The sequence below is a fragment of the Pipistrellus kuhlii genome, unplaced genomic scaffold (assembly GCF_014108245.1).
Source record: "Pipistrellus kuhlii isolate mPipKuh1 unplaced genomic scaffold, mPipKuh1.p scaffold_m20_p_23, whole genome shotgun sequence".
Taxonomy (NCBI): domain Eukaryota; kingdom Metazoa; phylum Chordata; class Mammalia; order Chiroptera; family Vespertilionidae; genus Pipistrellus; species Pipistrellus kuhlii.
In genome coordinates this window covers 62,229-78,918 of record NW_023425522.1, presented here as the reverse complement: position 1 = coordinate 78,918, position 16,690 = coordinate 62,229, and the positions used below count along the sequence as shown (strand labels likewise).

General features: G+C 55.4%; 1 protein-coding gene across 1 annotated transcript in view; it reads left to right on the top strand.

Annotated features, from left to right (window-relative positions):
• DHRS7B (dehydrogenase/reductase 7B) overlaps nt 1-16,690 on the top strand; it is a 56,258-nt gene that overhangs the window by 20,456 nt on the left and 19,112 nt on the right. The window contains exon 3 of the mRNA XM_036452078.2: nt 16,122-16,231. Within this exon, the coding sequence (XP_036307971.2) occupies nt 16,122-16,231 (110 nt within the window). The remainder of the gene's footprint in view (nt 1-16,121; nt 16,232-16,690) is intronic.

Here is a 16,690-nt window from a genome sequence, read left to right as displayed (position 1 = left end):
TAGAAACAGCTGGGGCTGGAGGACAGGCCACTGTGACCCTCCTTCGCTCCCTGAAAGCAGGAACTGCACCTCCAGGCGCTGGGACACTGTGTGGGCACTGGAAACATCGGGGACACTTTGAAAAGTACCGCTACACGGTGGTCTAACCGCTGGCTGGGCCCTGAGACCAGTGCCGGCCCTGCGGAGGCGCAGTGCCCCTGAGACCGAGAGCGTTTCCAAAGGCCCTCCCTGCAGCAGGAGGCAGCGGCCCTCTTGTCACCAGTGGTGAGTTCAAGGACGAGAGGCTTTCTGAGCAAATTCTTCACCGATTTACTGCTCACAGCTCGAACCCCTTGATCTTGTCAGTTCGTCACAGATTTATTGTGTTTGTTTTTGTCTGAAAGATGAAAGCTGCCTGCTTGGCTCACATCTGAGAGCTTCCTGTTGGGGGAGGCTCCCGTACATACACTCCAGCTTCCCTGTTCCCTGTCTTACGTCAGGCTCATTGCAGGCAGCCAAGGGGGGCACTCCTTCCTGCGGGGAGTGTTCAGAGGCCTCCGGCCGCCCTCCTGCTCAGCTCCTCACCTCGAGGCACGCAGGTCCGTGCAGGCCCACCGCTGCGCCTCCGGCTGGCCACAGTGCAGCCGGCGCTGGTGGGCACCTTCCCCGCCAGCTCTGGCAGGTGCTGGACAGGCAGATGGAGAGGCTCCTGTCCCTCAGGGGGGAGAGGCAGGGACTTGCTCAGGTCATTGCCATTCCAGGCGGGTGATGGCAGCCAGGCCTGGGAGCGGGAGGGGCCGTGCGAGAGCACCGGCTGTGCTTCTGTCCCAGATCCGTGCGGCGGAGTCAGGGAGGCCCGACCAGCACTTCTGGCCGGAAAGGTGAGGCCGAGATTTAAACCACGTCTCTGACTGCAGAACTCAGTCTTGTCTGACCTGAGGGGACATGGCTCAGGAAAAGGGAGGCAGGGCAGCGGGGAGTCACTGCAGGCCTGGCTCAAAGCTGGCAGCATGGTGCCAGGGGGCCCGTCTGCAGGGGGAGTGGCTGCGGGGCCAGAGGAGCGGGAAGCTGTGGGGGAGATCCCTCCAGTGCCTGTGAAGCGGGCGAGTCTCTCCTGGGGCCCTGGCCTGTCCTTGGACCCGCAGACTGCCCAGGGCCAGTGCCTGCAGGCCACAGCCAGCCGGTGCTCCGCCTCCCTCACTGCAGATAGGCAGTCCGCACCGCCCTCTCCATCCCAGGGAAGCCTCCTTCCCGGAGTCCTGAGCTTGTGAGAGGCGGGGCGGGAGGTGTGGACACAGGTGCTCCGGTTCTCGTACATGTCCTCTCGGACACCACGCCGTGAAGGGAGTAGGAAATGCTGCTGGCAGCCTGCCCCTTTAACACGGGAGGGACAGGACTCCATGTGTCTGCCCCTCTAGCCAGGGAAAAGGCCCGGGTTAGGCCTGGCCAGGGTCGCTGAGTGGTTAGGGTGTTGGCTCACACACCGAAGGGTTGCGGGTTTGATTCCCAGTCTAGGGTGTGTGCCCGGGTGCAGGTTTATCCCCAGCCCTGGTGGGGTCAGTGCAGGAGCCAACCATTCGATGTGTCTCTCTCACATCAATGTTTCTCTCCCCCGCACCTCCTTGCCACTCTCTTAAAATCAACGGGAAAACTATCCTCGGGTGAGGATAACAACAACAAAGTAGGAACAAAGTCTCACCCAGGCATCGCAGCTGCCGTGAGGGGGGCTGCGGCCCTGCCGCGGCTCTGCCCGTGTTAGCCGCTCCGGGGGCTGCGCTGCGCCTCCCGTGTGAGTGCAGTCACACGGGGCCTCGCACCATAGCAGGCTGCTGTCCGGAGGCCGCTCCCAGCCTGAGCCCTGAAGCAGCGAGCTCCTTCTGGATCTGCAAGCCCGGAGGGTGCCTGAAGCCTAGATACATGGACCTGAGACTCCCTTTCCCTCGACCCCCCCTTCCTGGGGCGGCTCTTTCAAACATGGCTGGTATCTGCCTCCCTGTCACCCCTGTGCGGCTCTAATGTCTCCCTGCTCTGCTAGGAAGCGCTTTCTGAGCGCCAGTGGCCACTGGCCAGAACTCACCCAGCAGGTGCCGCCCTCCCCCGGCTCTGCAAGTCCATTCAGTGCCTGTGCCCTGCAGTGGCATCTCATAAAGTGCCCATATGTGGGCCAGAGCAAGGCCAGAGAGGGTGAGGAAGCCAGCAGGACTGGAAGTTCCTCATCTTGGGAATGGTTTGGTAAACGGGAGCAGTCCTGGCCTCAGGAATGCTGCCTCTCCACCTCTTTGGCCTTGCTGCCTGGGGAGAACAGCCAGACCTCCTGGGCAGGACAGGCAGAGAGGGCTGTAGGCTGCGCAGGGGCAGGCGGAGCAGGGGCAGGCAGGGCTGGGGCAGGCGGGGCAGGGGCAGGCCTGGGTGGAGCAGGCAGGGCAGGGGCAGACAGGGTGGGGCAGGCCTGGGTGGGGCAGGCAGGGCAGGGGCAGGCGGGGCAGGGGCAGGTTGAGAGGGCTGTAGGCCGGGCAGGGGCAGGCGGGGCAGGGGCAGGTTGAGAGGGCTGTAGGCCGGGCAGGGGCAGACAGGGTGGGGCAGGTTGAGAGGGCTGCAGGTGGCTGGGTCTGTGTCCTTTGTTGCGATGAGCCAGTGAACAACCAGCTGAAGCTTCGCCTGAGAATGTACTGATTCACCTTTGTCCCTGCTGCCTGCTGGGCTGTGCGGGAGGCGCGGCCTGCCCCTGCCCTGGTTTTGGCAGAGTAAACGCTGAAGGAGTGGCAGGCGGTGCTGCAGGGCAGCCTAGAGGTCAGCCTTCCTCTCCCCAAGGGTCTTGGCATTTCTCCTCCAGGTTCCACAGCCTTTAGCTGTCAGCAGGCTTCTCTCTGGGATTGACCAGTGACCCCGCTTCACTCCGGAGGAGTGACAGCCTGACCCTCACCCTCCCTGAGCGCCCCTGTCCCCCGCTGTGAGCAGAGGGCAGAGGACACCACTGGGCTGCCCACTCTGAGCTCTCCCTGACCGCGCTCAGCCAGGGCACAGGGTGCTGAGGGAGGCAGACTCGGATGCCAGGAGGACAGGCAGGGATGCCCCCTAAACTCTGGCCTTGCAGGCTTCACCAGCAGTCTGATTTACTAGTAGAGTGTTTAAAAAGGCAGCTGAGGCCCTAGCTGGTTTGGCTCAGTGGATAGAGTGTCAGCTTGGGGACTGAGGGATCCCAGGTTCGATTCCGGTCAAGGGCATGTACCTTGGTTGCGGGCACATCCCCAGAAGGGGGCGTGTGGGAGGCAGCTGATCAATGTTTCTCTCTCATCGATGTTTCTAACTCTCTATCCCTCTCTCTTCCTTTCTGTAAAAAATCAATAAAATATAATTTTTTAAAAAGGCGGCAGAGGAATACAAAGCAGTACTCCTGCAGTACTTTCTAAGGAGAATTTGTACCCAATCTATTGTACTTTACCTCATCAGTCTGTTTCCTCCGTGTGAGGAGAGAGACACAGCGCTCAGAGCTAACCAGGCCACAGAACCCGTGTCGGAGTCGGTGAACACGGAGGTCAGACCCGCCCTCTGGCACCCCGGGTGGTGGTACCAGTTTCTGAAAGCTGCTCGCCTTTCATTAGAGTGCACTGGGGCAGGCCTCGCCCTCTGCCGCCTCCTCCGCTGCAGGTGGGGGGGGCTGCCCTCCTGCTGAGCCAGTCCACACCAGAGCTCGGAGAGGAGACAAGCCGAAGCTCCTGCCTGCCAGGGAGCTGTGGAGCCCGCACAGCTGGTGAGGAGCCGGGCTGCAGAGGGCGAGAAGGACGCCAGCCTGAGGGAGCTGCTGCCTCGGCCCTGGCGGCCACCACCCCGCCCTCCCACGTCCGGCCACTCTCTGCGTGAGCTGTCTGAGCCTCCTGAGGAGCCCTCCTGGCTTTGCCCTGGGGAGCCATGCCCTTGCACCGAAAGGAAGTGACGAGCAGAGGTGCACACTTCCTCTGGCTGCGCCTCCGTCCTAGGGGTGTCCTCACATGGTCACCTGGAAGAGTAGTGGGTGCGATACCGTCCGGCCTGTCCTCCTCCCTTCCCCCAGAGGAGCCTTTAGCGTGCAGCCCTCCTGCCATGGCTGCTGGAGGCTCTCCAGGCTTCAGGTTCTCGAGCTGTGCCCTTTCCCACCTGGCAGCAGAGGGACTCCCCATGTGTGCCTCCATCCTGCCCCTCGGCTCTGTGTGCATGACCCCAGCATCCTGCTCCCCATCCTCTCACCCCCCACCCACCTCCGCCAGCCCCTTCCGCCCCCCTATCCCCCTGCTCCCCCTGTCCCCCCTGCTCTCCCTGTCCCCCCTGCTCCCAATGTCCCCCCTGCTCCTCCTGTCCCCCCTGCTCCTCCTGTCCCCCCTGCTCCTGTCCCCCCTGCTCCCCCTGTCCCCCCTGCTCCTCCTGTCCCCCCTGCTCCTGTCCCCCCTGCTCCCCCTGTCCCCTCTGTCCTCCCTGCTCCCCCTGTCCCCCCTGCTCCCCCTGCCCCCTGTTAGGTGGCTAAGGAGGAAAGCAGGAGGCCAGAATGATGAGGGATTACGAATTTATTCCATAGTCTGTACCCCAGATGGAATGGAATGTGGTCTCAGCAAAAGGGAATGTCCTTAGTGAAATGGCCTGAAGGTCAGTTCCCAGGGGAGGGGGTGTCTATTCCGTTATTATTTTTTTTAATATATATATTTTATTGATTTTTCAGAGAGGAAGAGACATGGATAGAGAGTTAGAAATATCGATGAGAGAGAGAAACATCGGTCAGCTGCCTCCTGCACACTCCCTACTGGGGATGTGCCCGCAGCCAATGTACATGCCCTTGGCCGGAATCGAACCTGGGACCCTTCAGTCCGCAGGCCTCTGCTCTGGCCACTTGAGCCACACCGGTTCTGGTATCCCGTTATTTGATCAGACCTGGCACTCCGGCCTTTGTGTTTTATGGAAGAGGGACGAAGGTCATGTCTTCTGTATCTACTTCCTCTGAGGGGGGACGCTGAGGTCACAGGGGAGCGGACTGTGATAGCAGTGGGCTGGACGAGGGAGGGTTGCAGCAGCATGGTTTCCCCAAGGGACTGGTAGGTGAAGGCTTGAAAGTGGTCCTGAGTGACTTGGGAGGTAAAAGCTGGTCCTGAGGCTGCCACGCGTCACTTGTCTGGTTTTGCTGCTTCTCTGAGCCTGGAGCTGAAATACAACTGAGGCCTAGATGTTATTTTAGGGGGAATCGAGTAGGGGTCTCAGTGGCCTCACTAGTGATATGAAAGGGGAGAATAGGTTACCCTGGGGGTGAGGTTCTCATTTTCCCAGTTTTGCCCTTGCTGGGCATCCACATGTTTCTCATAGGTCCCGAGACAGGAGTTCAAAACAGGTAGAGCAGCGGTTAAGCTCCCTGTGGCAGTTCCAACCCCTGCTGTGATGCCGAGGGTTGTGAGGAGAGGGGTTATCTGGGCTCCTCTTTGTGTTGGCTGTGATGGGTTAAGGGGACAGGTAGAGACTGGTTATTGGGGCTGCATCTGCACTGGGTGAGAGACGAGAGTACAGGTTCCTGCCCAGCTGGTGGGGAGGCAGATGTATGTGTCCTCCCCACAGAGGAAGAAGAATCCCTGATCATGCTGAGGATGATCTCCCGATAAGGGTTGGAGAGAAGAGGTGACTAAAGGGTATGAGGTTCCCTTTCCTAGTCCTGTGCTCCAAACCCAGAGGGTCGTTGCCATGGTGCTGCTGATACGGGTGACAGATGAGTGAGTGAAAGTGGGCGGGAACGCTAGGATGGGCTGTTATCCAAGGAAGAGCAAAAGGAAGGAAAGGAGCAGTGGAAGCCTGGGGCCTGGATGGTTGGATAAAACAGGCGGGCTGCAGGAAATAGCCAGTGGCTTCCTGGGAAACCTGGTGGTCAATCCACTGGGACCACTGGCTGTTGATAGTTCTAGATTAACTGTGTGTGGCCACCTGATGATGGGAGATGGCCTGTTATACTTCCCTGTGACCTTGTAAAGCATAAAGGGGCTTGGCTGATGGAGAGGGAAGAGCTACCTTAGAAAAGGGAGGCTTGGTTAGCCTGGGCTGTGGGATAGTTACCTAGAAGGGTGTCTGCCTTTTTTTTTTTTTTTTTTTAAAGGAGGGTGAATGGGTAGGCAATTTTAAAAAAATATATTTTATTGATTTTTTTACAGAAAGGAAGAGGGATAGAGAGTTAGAAACATCGATCAGCTGATCAGCTGCCTCCTGCACACCCCCCACTGAGGATGTGCCCGCAACCAAGGTACATGCCCTTGACTGGAATCGAACCTGGGACCTTTCAGTCCGCAGGCTGACGCTCTATCCACTGAGCCAAACCGGTTTCGGCAGGTGTCTGCCTTTTTGAGAAACATAGTTCCCTTTCCCTTCTTATAAGCAGAGTGGTTTTGCCTGGCCCCATCTCTGGATTGGCATAGGGATGGTGGTGTTCGCTGAAGAGGAGAGGGGGAGGCAGAGCCAGCAGTCCTCGCTAAGGAGGGATGGGCGAGGATGAGTATTTGTTGGAGATGAGTGGAGGGGGGAAGTTCCTTATGAGAGAGGAGAGGAGGGCTGGGGTGGGATGAGAAGGAGAGCTAATCCCCACTTCCTAGCAGGAATGGCCCCCAGGGGAAAGGGGATGTTCGGGATCTAGAAAGAAGGAAATCTTGCCCCATGGGTAATTCAAGTCCCTTTGTAGAAGGCAGGCCCTTGGAAAGATGAGAATCCTGATGCAAACGGGGAGTGGGCGGTAGGTAGGACCGGGAGGGTTTGTGCCAGGAGAGGAGGTGGGCTTTCAGGGAAGCCAGGGTTACTAGGGAACAGAGGGAGCACCTGCGGGTGCTCACTCATTCACCCTCTTCTGGGGGCCCCAATCTGGTGGCTGTAATCTTAGGCGATGGAGGTGTCCTGAAGTGGGTTTTAATCTGGAAAGGTGGAACCAGGGGGCATGCCCTGATAGTTTAGCTGCAGTTGGGGCGGTTAAGAGGACCTTGCCTTCAGGGCTGTGAATTATGGCGGATTTCCTCTAGGAGGAGTAGGGAGTGTCTCCTGTAACAGGTCTAGGGAGGACCTGATTAGCACGTTCTTTGGTGATTGTGTGACGAGATTTAAGATGGGGACTCAGGTTCCTGGACGGGCCCCTGTGGAGGGAAGCTTCCTAACACATGGGTTCACAGGGACTGAGAAGGGAGGGTGCACGGGGGCTGCCCTGATGCGCAGAAGGCCTGGAGGTAGGAGAGCAGTTTCAGGTTCTTTTTTTTTCTTCTTCTTCTTTTTAAAAAAATATATATTTTATTGATTTTGTACAGAGAGGAAGGGAGAAAGATAGAGAGTTAGAAACATCGATGAGAGAGAGTCATCAATCAGCCGACTCTTACACACCCCCTACTGGGGATATGCCCGCAACCAAGGTACATGCCCTTGACCGGAATTGAACCCGGGACCTTTCAGTCCCCAAGCCGACTCTCTATCCATTGAGCCAAACCGATTTCAGCAGGTTCTGTAGTTTTGAGAATTGGTTTAGTTAGGTGAGACGGAATTAAGGACTTTGCCTTTCCTACCTCGCCTGAAGACTGGGCTGGTAGGGGATGTGAGTTCCATTGGATGTTGGGTAGAGGAGACTGCTGAGTCATTTGAGATCTGAAAGCAGGTCCATTATCTGATTGTAATGAGGTGGGTCAGACGTTGTGGGGAATGGCCTCTACCCAGCCTGAGACAGTATCTATGAAGGTTAAGAGATATTTGTGTGATTTTTTTAATAGGGGCATGTGAGTGAGTCAATCTGCCAGTCTTGCCATATATGGTTCATGGTTTATGGCCTCTAAAATGGGAGTCCTCCGGGAAACAGGTTCTGCAAGGCAGGACAGGCCTCCCAGAGAAGAATGGAGCTAATTGTCCACTGTGCGTCAGAATACTGGTTCCTGGCACAGGTTCAGGTGGCCAGCCCCCTTTTGTCTTATATTCCCCTCCATTCCCACCTCTTGATCCTCAAACTAGCCTTAGCATTTGGGATTATAGAAGACTCAGGAATTGGGGATAGGGTCGCCAGTCGCTCTGGCTGCTTCCTGCCGAGGGGGGTACTGTTACGGGGGTCAGTAGCTTGAGCCTTCTTCATCTTCCCCGAGAGGTCAGAACAGTAGTTCAGTGCCTGGCTTGTAGCACCATCTGGATCTTGAAGGCTTCTAAGGGAGAGCAAATAAAGCAGGTGAGAAAGTTCAGAATGCAAGGACCTAATAACAGTGCAAGGAGAAGCATCAGGAGGGGGATGGCTAATGGGAGTGCCCAAGATGCCCAATTCTATGTATTATTCCAGGAACTCCAAGATTCCGATAATTCCTGTCTTCCTAGTTTCTGGGCCCCATCCCTTACAGTGCCGGACTGGTCGACATAAAAACAGCACTCGTGCTCAAGGAACACACATAAGCCCCCTTTCCTGCGGTTGGAAGATCTAGTCCTCTTTGGTTTTGGAGGGTGGCTGCTGCCAGTGAGTCCATCTGGTCTTGCACTGCAATAATGCTCGGGCTATTTCCCTAAGATGTCTACAAGGTCTTTGGATCGGCTTTGATAGTAGGAGAGGGAAGTTGTCAACTCCCTGTCCCAGTGCCAGGCCTGTAGCTCTTCCTAGGCCAACAAGGAGCAGGAGGAGGCGATGGTCCTCTGGTTTGAGCATAGGCAGTGAGGGGACCTTAAAGGACTGAATGGTGGGGGCAATGTCTGTTTGGGGGCGAGGTAAGCCAAGTGCAGGTCCCAGTCCAGTTGGCAGTAGACAGACAGGAGTTGGGGCCACAGAGGAAGAACATGCCCGGGTCTCCCGACAGAAGGTGTTCTCAGTGGTGAAGAGGTGTGTGAGCTTGCTCTTTTGTTCCCAGGCAGAGAGGGTTCCTGCCAAGATTGCCCCTGTCAGGCTGAAAGGGGCCGTGGGGGTTGTTTTCTGTGGCCCCAGAGGTGGGGGTTTCTTTTTTTTCTTTTTTAAATATATATTTTATTGATTTTTTTTACAGAGAGGAAGGGAAATAGAGAGTTAGAAACATCGATGAGAGAGAAACATCGATCAGCTGCCTCCTGCATATCCTCTACTGGGGTTGTGACCGCAACCAAGGCACATGCCCTTGACCGGAATCGAACCCGGGACCTTTCAGTCCACAGGCCAAACCAGTTTTGGCCAGAGGTGGTGTTTTCAAAGAAAATAAATCTCCTGTCAGTCTCCACCCAGAATTTGAGTGTGGGAGCCCGTGGGAAGGGAGACGACGGCATGAGGCCTGTCGGTTCAGTGTGCAGTCCTGCATGGGTGACACCTTGGGCAGGTGCGGGACAGCCTGAGCAGAACTGAGCGGTGTCAGTGGCTGGGAAGGCCGCGGAGACGGTGGGCCCTGCTGAAAATCGATCAGGTTTCCGAAAGGGAGCTGTCTGGGTGACAGCGTAGTCAGCCCAATTAGAGGCAGGTTTAAGGTCAAGAGTCAAGTTGTAGAGGCTTTGATCAAGATGTCCCAAAGCAGCTCCTCCAGGGAGCCCCCATCTGGTGCAGAGGGTGACTGAATGCTAAGGCAGTGTTCGTGGTTACTGGTCCAAGGATAGTAACCTGTTTGGATCGTGTGGTGTTATCCTCCTATCTAATAAATGGGTAATATGCAAATTGACCATCACTCCAACACACAAGATTGCTGCCCTCATGTGGTCAAAGATGGCCATCCCCATGTGCACACAAGATGGCTGCCACATGATGGCCGGCAGGGGAGCAGTTAGGCGTTGATCAGGTTGGCAGGAAGTGATTAGATGGTGATCAGGATGGCAGGCAGGCAGACAGGCAAGCAGTTGGGAGCCAGCAGTTCTGGATTGTGAGAGGGATGTCGGACTGCCCAGGGTAAGGTTGACTCTTGACAAACTTAGCCATGGCTTGCTTGATTGTCCGGTTTATGTGTTCTACTTTCCCTGAGCTCTGAGGCCCATGAGCTGTATGTAGGTTCCATTTAATTCTAAAGCCTTGGCTACCTGCTGTAGTACTTCAGCTTCAAAGGCTGAGCCATTATCTGACCTGATGGGTAGAGGTATTATAGTGTGGAATTCTGTCCTTCAGCAATGCCTTAGTGACTTCTCTTGCCTTCCCTGTGTGAGTGGGATATGCCTTGACCCAGCCTAAAAAGTGCAGAGGAAGACTGGGAGATATTTATTCCCTCTGCTAGGCCCTACTTCTGTAAAGTCTCCCTCTAAGACTTAGAGTCTAAGTCCTCAAAAGGAGTTTTCCCGCAGCGCTGAACTCCTATTGGTCCCACAGGACCTAGTTGGCGTGGTTCTGCACACAGAGGAGGCAGCCTGAGAGGCTGAGGCTCACAGGAGAGAAGATGGGTAATTTCGGTGGTATCTGCCTAACAAAGCTGCTGGAGGACTACCTTATGGGCTAACTGTTCTGGGACATAGACCCTATGATCTGGAGTATCCACCAGCCTTCCTTCGTTCTCTTGCTCCCTTCTTGCTGGGCCCGTTCCTCTTCCTGGGGAGTGTAATTCAGTGGCCAGCAGGATGTGCGAGGGTGCCATTTCTTCTTCGGCAGCCAGCAGCACGATGGTTTCCTTCTGTTCCTTCTGACCGTGGGTCTTTCCCCTCTGGTGACCCTTACAAAGGATGACGTCTATTTCCTTGGGCTCCCAGGCTGCTTCTGTAATTTTAGGACTTCATTCTGGTTTTTGATTCCTTTCCCTACAGCGGTCAGAATCCTCTTTCCTTGTATATAGCCCCGTGGATATGCAGGGTGGCAAAGGCATAGCTTGAGTCGGTGTAAATGTTAGCGCACTTTTCCTTGCTGAGTTCTAAGGCTCTGGCCCTCTGTGCTGACCATCCATCGGGCAGAGCCTGTGCCTCTACTGTCTCAAAGTCCGATATCACTGCATACCTGACTCTTCCCTTCATCTAGAAAGCTGCTTCCGTCTGTTTAAAATATCAGGTCAGGATTCTGCAGAGGCCTGTCAGATCTGGCCGGCTAGAGTAAACCTCCTCTAGGACTTCTAAACAGTCATGCTCAGGGGCTCCCTTAGTGGCGGGTAAGAAGGTGGCAGGATTAAGAATTATTGCTTCTAATCATACCTGTGGATTTTCACATAGAAGCCCTTGGTATTGAGTCATTCGAGTATGAGTTAGCCAGTTCTGCCCCCTAGCTTCCATTAGGGTGACAACAGCATGAGGTATTAATACTTTAATATTTACGTTTTGTCCCAGGTTAAGCTTATCTACTTCTTTGACCAATAATGCCATGGTGCAAGGGCCCTGAGACATGGGGGCCACCTGGAGGCAACCGGGTCGATCTGCTTGGAGGAGAGGCTACTGGTCTTTGCCAAGGTCCAGACTCCTGAGTCAGGACTCCGTGGCTACCTTGTTCTTATGGACGAACGGGTTAGTCTCATGTCACATCCGGGAGCCCTGGTGCTGGGCCTGGGGGAGCTTCGTCTTAATGGTGGTGGAGGCCTTTTCCTGCTCAGGATCGCAGTAAATGGGTGCCTTCTCTCCTTCTAAAGCCTCATAGAGGCGCTTAGCTAGGACTGAACACCTTGGGATCCAAATTCAACAAAACCCTGCCGCTCCCAGGAATTCCCAAATCTGCCGCCGGGGCTGGGGACTGGGATGGCATACTGCCTGCTTTCTTTCAGTTTCTAGCCTTCGTTTCCCTCAGGTGATCCGGAAGCCTAGGTACTTGACTTCTCTCTGACAGATTTGTGCCTCTCTCTTGGACATCCAGTCACCTGTTTCCATTAAGAGTCTGAGAAGGGCTCTTGTTCCTTCCCAGCACTGAGCTTGCGTGGAGCTGGCCAATAGGAGGTCGTTAATATATTGGAGTAGAATGCACCCCAAGTCCTCTCCTGGGGACTTGGACAGATCAGATGCCAGTGCTCCACTAGAGAGAGAGGGGAGCTCTTGAACCCTGTGGCAGTCTGGTCCAGGTGAACTCCTTGGCCCCCGTAGTTGGGTTTTCCCACTCAAAGGCAAACGGGCTGACAGGAGGGTGCCAGCTGAAGGCAGAAAAAGGCATCTTTCGGTTCTAGGCATGTAAACCATACCGCCCCTGTTGGGATGAGTCCCAGAAGAGTGTAAGAGTGTAGGAGTTATAACAGCCCGCAGGTCCTGCACCGGGCGGTAGTCCGTAGTCCCAGGCTTTTTGACAGGCAAGAAGGCTCTTCCATGGGGACGAACACCGTTTAAGAATCCCCACTGAAGCAGCCGGTCTCAGTGGACCTGGATTCCTAGGCGCTTCCCTTGGATTTGGATATTGGCGGATTTTAACAGGCTGTGCCCCAGGCTTTAAGTCGGTTAGTATCGGGCATGGTCCTTGGCCAGGCCAGGGGGGTTTCCTTCTGCCCAGACCAGTGGGAATTCTTCCTCTAATTCAGGCTCTAAGTGAGGCCTTTGACTGGAAGGCATAAAGTGTCCATTCTCCCCCGGGCACTGCTGAGGACAGCATCATTGGAGAGGCCTCCTCACCTAGGCGCAGCTGTGCCCAGCCATCTGGGGCAGAGGTGAGCTCTGCCCCCATCTTGGCTAAAAGTAGTACAGGAATTCTTGGGTTACGTGGTGGCCGCCAAGTTGGCATTGGCGAAGGCGGCAGAATGGTCTGTGGGTCTGGTCCCTGGTAGCTCTGATAATGGTGACCTTTCCTGAGAGAGGAGCTGCCTTCTGAGTATCGACCATAAAGTCCACAGTCTGGCCCCAGTTTTCATTCTGACCGTGGGCTCGTGGGGGCCCGGTTGGAAAGAGCCTGTCCTGTCCTGTTGGAGTCGGCAGCCGCCCGATGAGATGTCTCAGTAGCGGCTGGGTGGGTTGGACGACCCTTACTTCCCTTTCCGGTGGTTTGGACATTCATTCTTCCAGTGTCCAGGCTCCTTACAGTAGGCACCCTGATCCTGCTTGAGGTTTGTCCTCCTTCCCGCTGGCCTGGGTCCTTGTTTCCCTTTCTTATCTTTCTGATATGTCTCCGTTGATGAAAACCTTGTTTGCTATTTCTAACAGCTTGGTTTAGTTTTTCCCACAAAGCCTTTGAGCTTCTTTGGCTTTCTCCTTATATTGGGCTGAGCCTGACCTACAAGGGCTGCATTGACCATAGTTTGATTTTTCTGGGCTTCAGGGTCAAAAGGAGTCTAGATCCGATATGCCTCAGAGTCCTCATAGAAGGCTGCGGGACTTCCATTGGGTTTCTGGAAGACCTTGGAGGTCTTGGCCATATTGGTGGGCTTCTTGGCCTTGGCCCTGAGTCCCTTGCAGGACTCCACCTTTCTAACGCTGTGTGCGACCCTTCAGTACAGCTCCTCATGTTGTGGCGACCCCAACCATAAAATTATTTTCGTTGATACTTCATAACGGTAATTTTGTTACTGTTAATGAATCGTAATGTAAATATCTGTGTTTTCCGATGGTTACAACCCACAGGTTGAGAACTGCTAGCTGGGTTGTCTAAGGCCATCTGAAAACAGATATTTACATTACGATTCATATCAGTAGCAAAATTACAGTTATGAATTAGCAACAAAAATAATGTTATGGTTGGGGTCACCACATGAGGAGCTGTATTAAAGGGTCGCGGCAGTAGAAAGGTTGAGAACCACTGCCCTAGAGGAAGGTCAGTCGATAGCTCTCTAGCCTGGCCCTTCCGTCTTCTGAGCTCAGGTCCCATCTGGGCTCATCAGCTGGGAAGTCTCCCTGGTCCCTCGGTCTGTGTCTAATTTCCCCGCCAGGGCTGGGTCTGAAGCCATTTCTGAGCTTCCATTACTATTCTCATGCGTTCCTCAGTGTTAAAAAGTGTGAGAAGGAGCTGCTTGCAGTCAACCCAGGTGGGCTTATGGGTCTGGAAACTGACTCTAGGAGGTCTACCAAGCCTGAGATTTTTCAGAATAAACAGGACTGTGATGTTCCCAGTTCAGGAGATCAGCCATGGTAAAGGCTGGTAGTAAGAGGCCGATCCCCCCTCTTGTAGGGTCCCATCTTCTCCAAGCACTTGGGGACCCTGAGTCTCCCAGAGAGGCATCTGGAAGGCTGGGGTTGGCCTGGGCCCCTGATCAGCTGAGTGCAACAGGCTCTGGAGAGTCCGGTTGGGGAGAGAGGGAGGGGGTGTGAATCTGAGCTTCCCTGACCGGCACACATGGAGGTGGTAACACTGGCAGGGCTTCCTGCAGAACAGGTGGCTTATTCTCTCTGAGGGCCTGCCTCTCTGCCGCTGCCCGTCTCTGCTCTCCTGCCACTGAAACTTACTCTGTCCCTGCGTGTGCACGCAGAGCCGGATCCAAGGTGGCTTGAGCTGAGCTGTTTCCAGCCGCTGATCAATGCAGGGGAGCTGGTTGGGACGACCTGGGTCTCCCGTTGTAACTGTAATGTAAGCATTCCTGATTGGAGGGACGTCCAGTGTGCCCTCCGTGGCCATCCTACTCCAGAGATGGCCCGTCTGTTTCACACATCTTTCTCCACTTCCAGGGGATGACCCCCCAGCCCCCAGGAACACCTTCCCTAGATTCTTTAGCACACAGTCTAAGACAGTGGGTGTGGAGGAATACGCCCATGTTTGCAGTTAACCTGGGTAATCCCTCCCAGTTAATCGACACAGGTCAGCACGGAAGCTTTCGCTCCACTCAGGCTCTCACACTCAGTTCACACACCAGCCAGTCCGAGCTTAGGCTTCCACCACGGAAAGTCCCTGAACTGAGGCAAGTAAATTGCCCAAGTGGTGATCAGCTGCTGCTTCTGTCCCGAAAGAGAGGCCTGCTCTCAGACTGGTCCCCCGGGGAAAACTCACTGGTCAGATGCCTGGTTCTAGAAAGGGTGAACGGACCCGACCACCAGCCCTTACCACCGGTGCCCTCAGTGGGCAGCGTGACGGTATTTCCCGGCCAGGGCACCAGGTGATGTTGCAGCCAGGCTGCCAGGCGGCCCGGGAGAACGATCAGCGGGCACTCAGCGGGGCCAGGAAGAGCCATTTGTGCCGAACAGCAGGCTCACCAGCCTCCAGAGCCTGAGTGATGAGATGGAGGAAGCCTTCCTTCGTCCCCTTAGCCTCTTTGGCCCCCACATGCACCAGGCTTCCGGGCTTTTCGCGAGCTTTGCAGCCCCCGTGGGTTGGGATGGGGCAGTGAGGTTACACCTTGAGGCCTGGCCTGGCTGGTGACTGTGCTGACAACCCCCTCTGGGAGTCATATATGGTTCATGGTTTATGGCCTCTAAAATGGGAGTCCTCCGGGAAACAGGTTCTGCAAGGCAGGACAGGCCTCCCAGAGAAGAATGGAGCTAATTATCCACTAGCAAGGATGTGCGTCAGAATACTGGTTCCTGCCGAAACCGGTTTGGCTCAGTGGTAGAGCGTCGGTCTTCGGACTGAAAGGTCCCAGGTTCGATTCCGGTCAAGGGCATGTACATTGGTTGCGGGCACATCCTCGGTGGAGGGTGTGCAAGAGGCAGCTGGTCAATGTTCATCTCTCATCGACGTTTCTAGCTCTCTATCCCTCTCTCCTCCTCTCTGTAAAAAATCAATAAAATATAAAAAAAAAAAGAAAAGAATACTGGTTCCTGGCACAGGTTCAGATGGCCACCCCCCCTTTGTCACATCGGGCTGGACAGGCATCTCAGGCCGAGGGGAGGCCAGCCTGGCGGACACACTTGACAGGTGCTGTGCTCAGAACTTCATCCCGTCTGCAGCTCTGAGAAAGCTGTGAGCTCACCCCGTTCACAACGCAGGGAGCTCAGCAAGGTCAATCCGGCAGTGCACGCCTCGTGCTGTGCAGGTCTAGGCCCTGGTAGATGTGTGCCCGTTGCATTAAAAGAATTTGGGCAGCACTTGGGTTGGGCTAGAACATAGGCCTAGACCCGCACAGCACGTGGCGGGCACGCCGGATCGGCCTTGCTGAGCTCCCTGAGTTGTGAACGGGGTAAGCTCACAGCTTTCTCAGAGCTGCAGACGGGATGAAGTTCTGACACAGCACCTGGCCTCCCCTCGGCCTGAGATGCCTGTCCAGCCCGTTGCGAGCTCCCTGAGGCTCCTTCATCACTGGAAGGCTCCATGCCTGTGACTGGGGCTAGCACATGTATGTTCTGTGCATGTATCGATAGAAACGATACAGTTATGGGACATGGGGTGAGTGGGAGCTGCATGGGGGAGGCAGGCGCTGAATCGCCTGAGACATCGGGTTCTCTCCTTCCAGAGTGCGCCAAGGTCTTCCACGCCGTGGGCGCGAAGCTGGTGCTCTGCGGCCGGAACAGAGAGGCCCTGGAGCAGCTCGCCAAGGAACTCGCCGCTTCGCCGGCCTCTGAGGTGAGCCCACGGGGCGTCTTCTGGCAAAGGGTCAGTCCGTCCTCTGCTGAGACAGTGGCCCTGGGCTACTGGACGTGGCCCTGGGCAGGTGGCCACAGGCCACCACAGCAGCTGCTCCACCGCCGGCCGGCCGAGGCAGGGCTGCCGTGGCCGGGCCCCCCGCCGCCTGTTAGCACTGCTCCCTCCCCTTCACCCGCTGGCACCTGCCCGGCTCTTCTGTTGGCGGGACGAGGGCAGGTTAGTGATGAGTTCTAAAATTTTAATTACGGAAAAATAGATATAACACTGTTTATCAGTTTACCCATTTCTTGGTGTACCACTCAGTGGCATTAAATGCACTCACAATGTATGTAATTATCACCACACTATAGGTAATTATAAAAACGGTTGCATCATCCCTGACAAAATTTGTACCCATTAAACATGAATCCATTCTCACCCCCACTCCCCAGCCGCTGG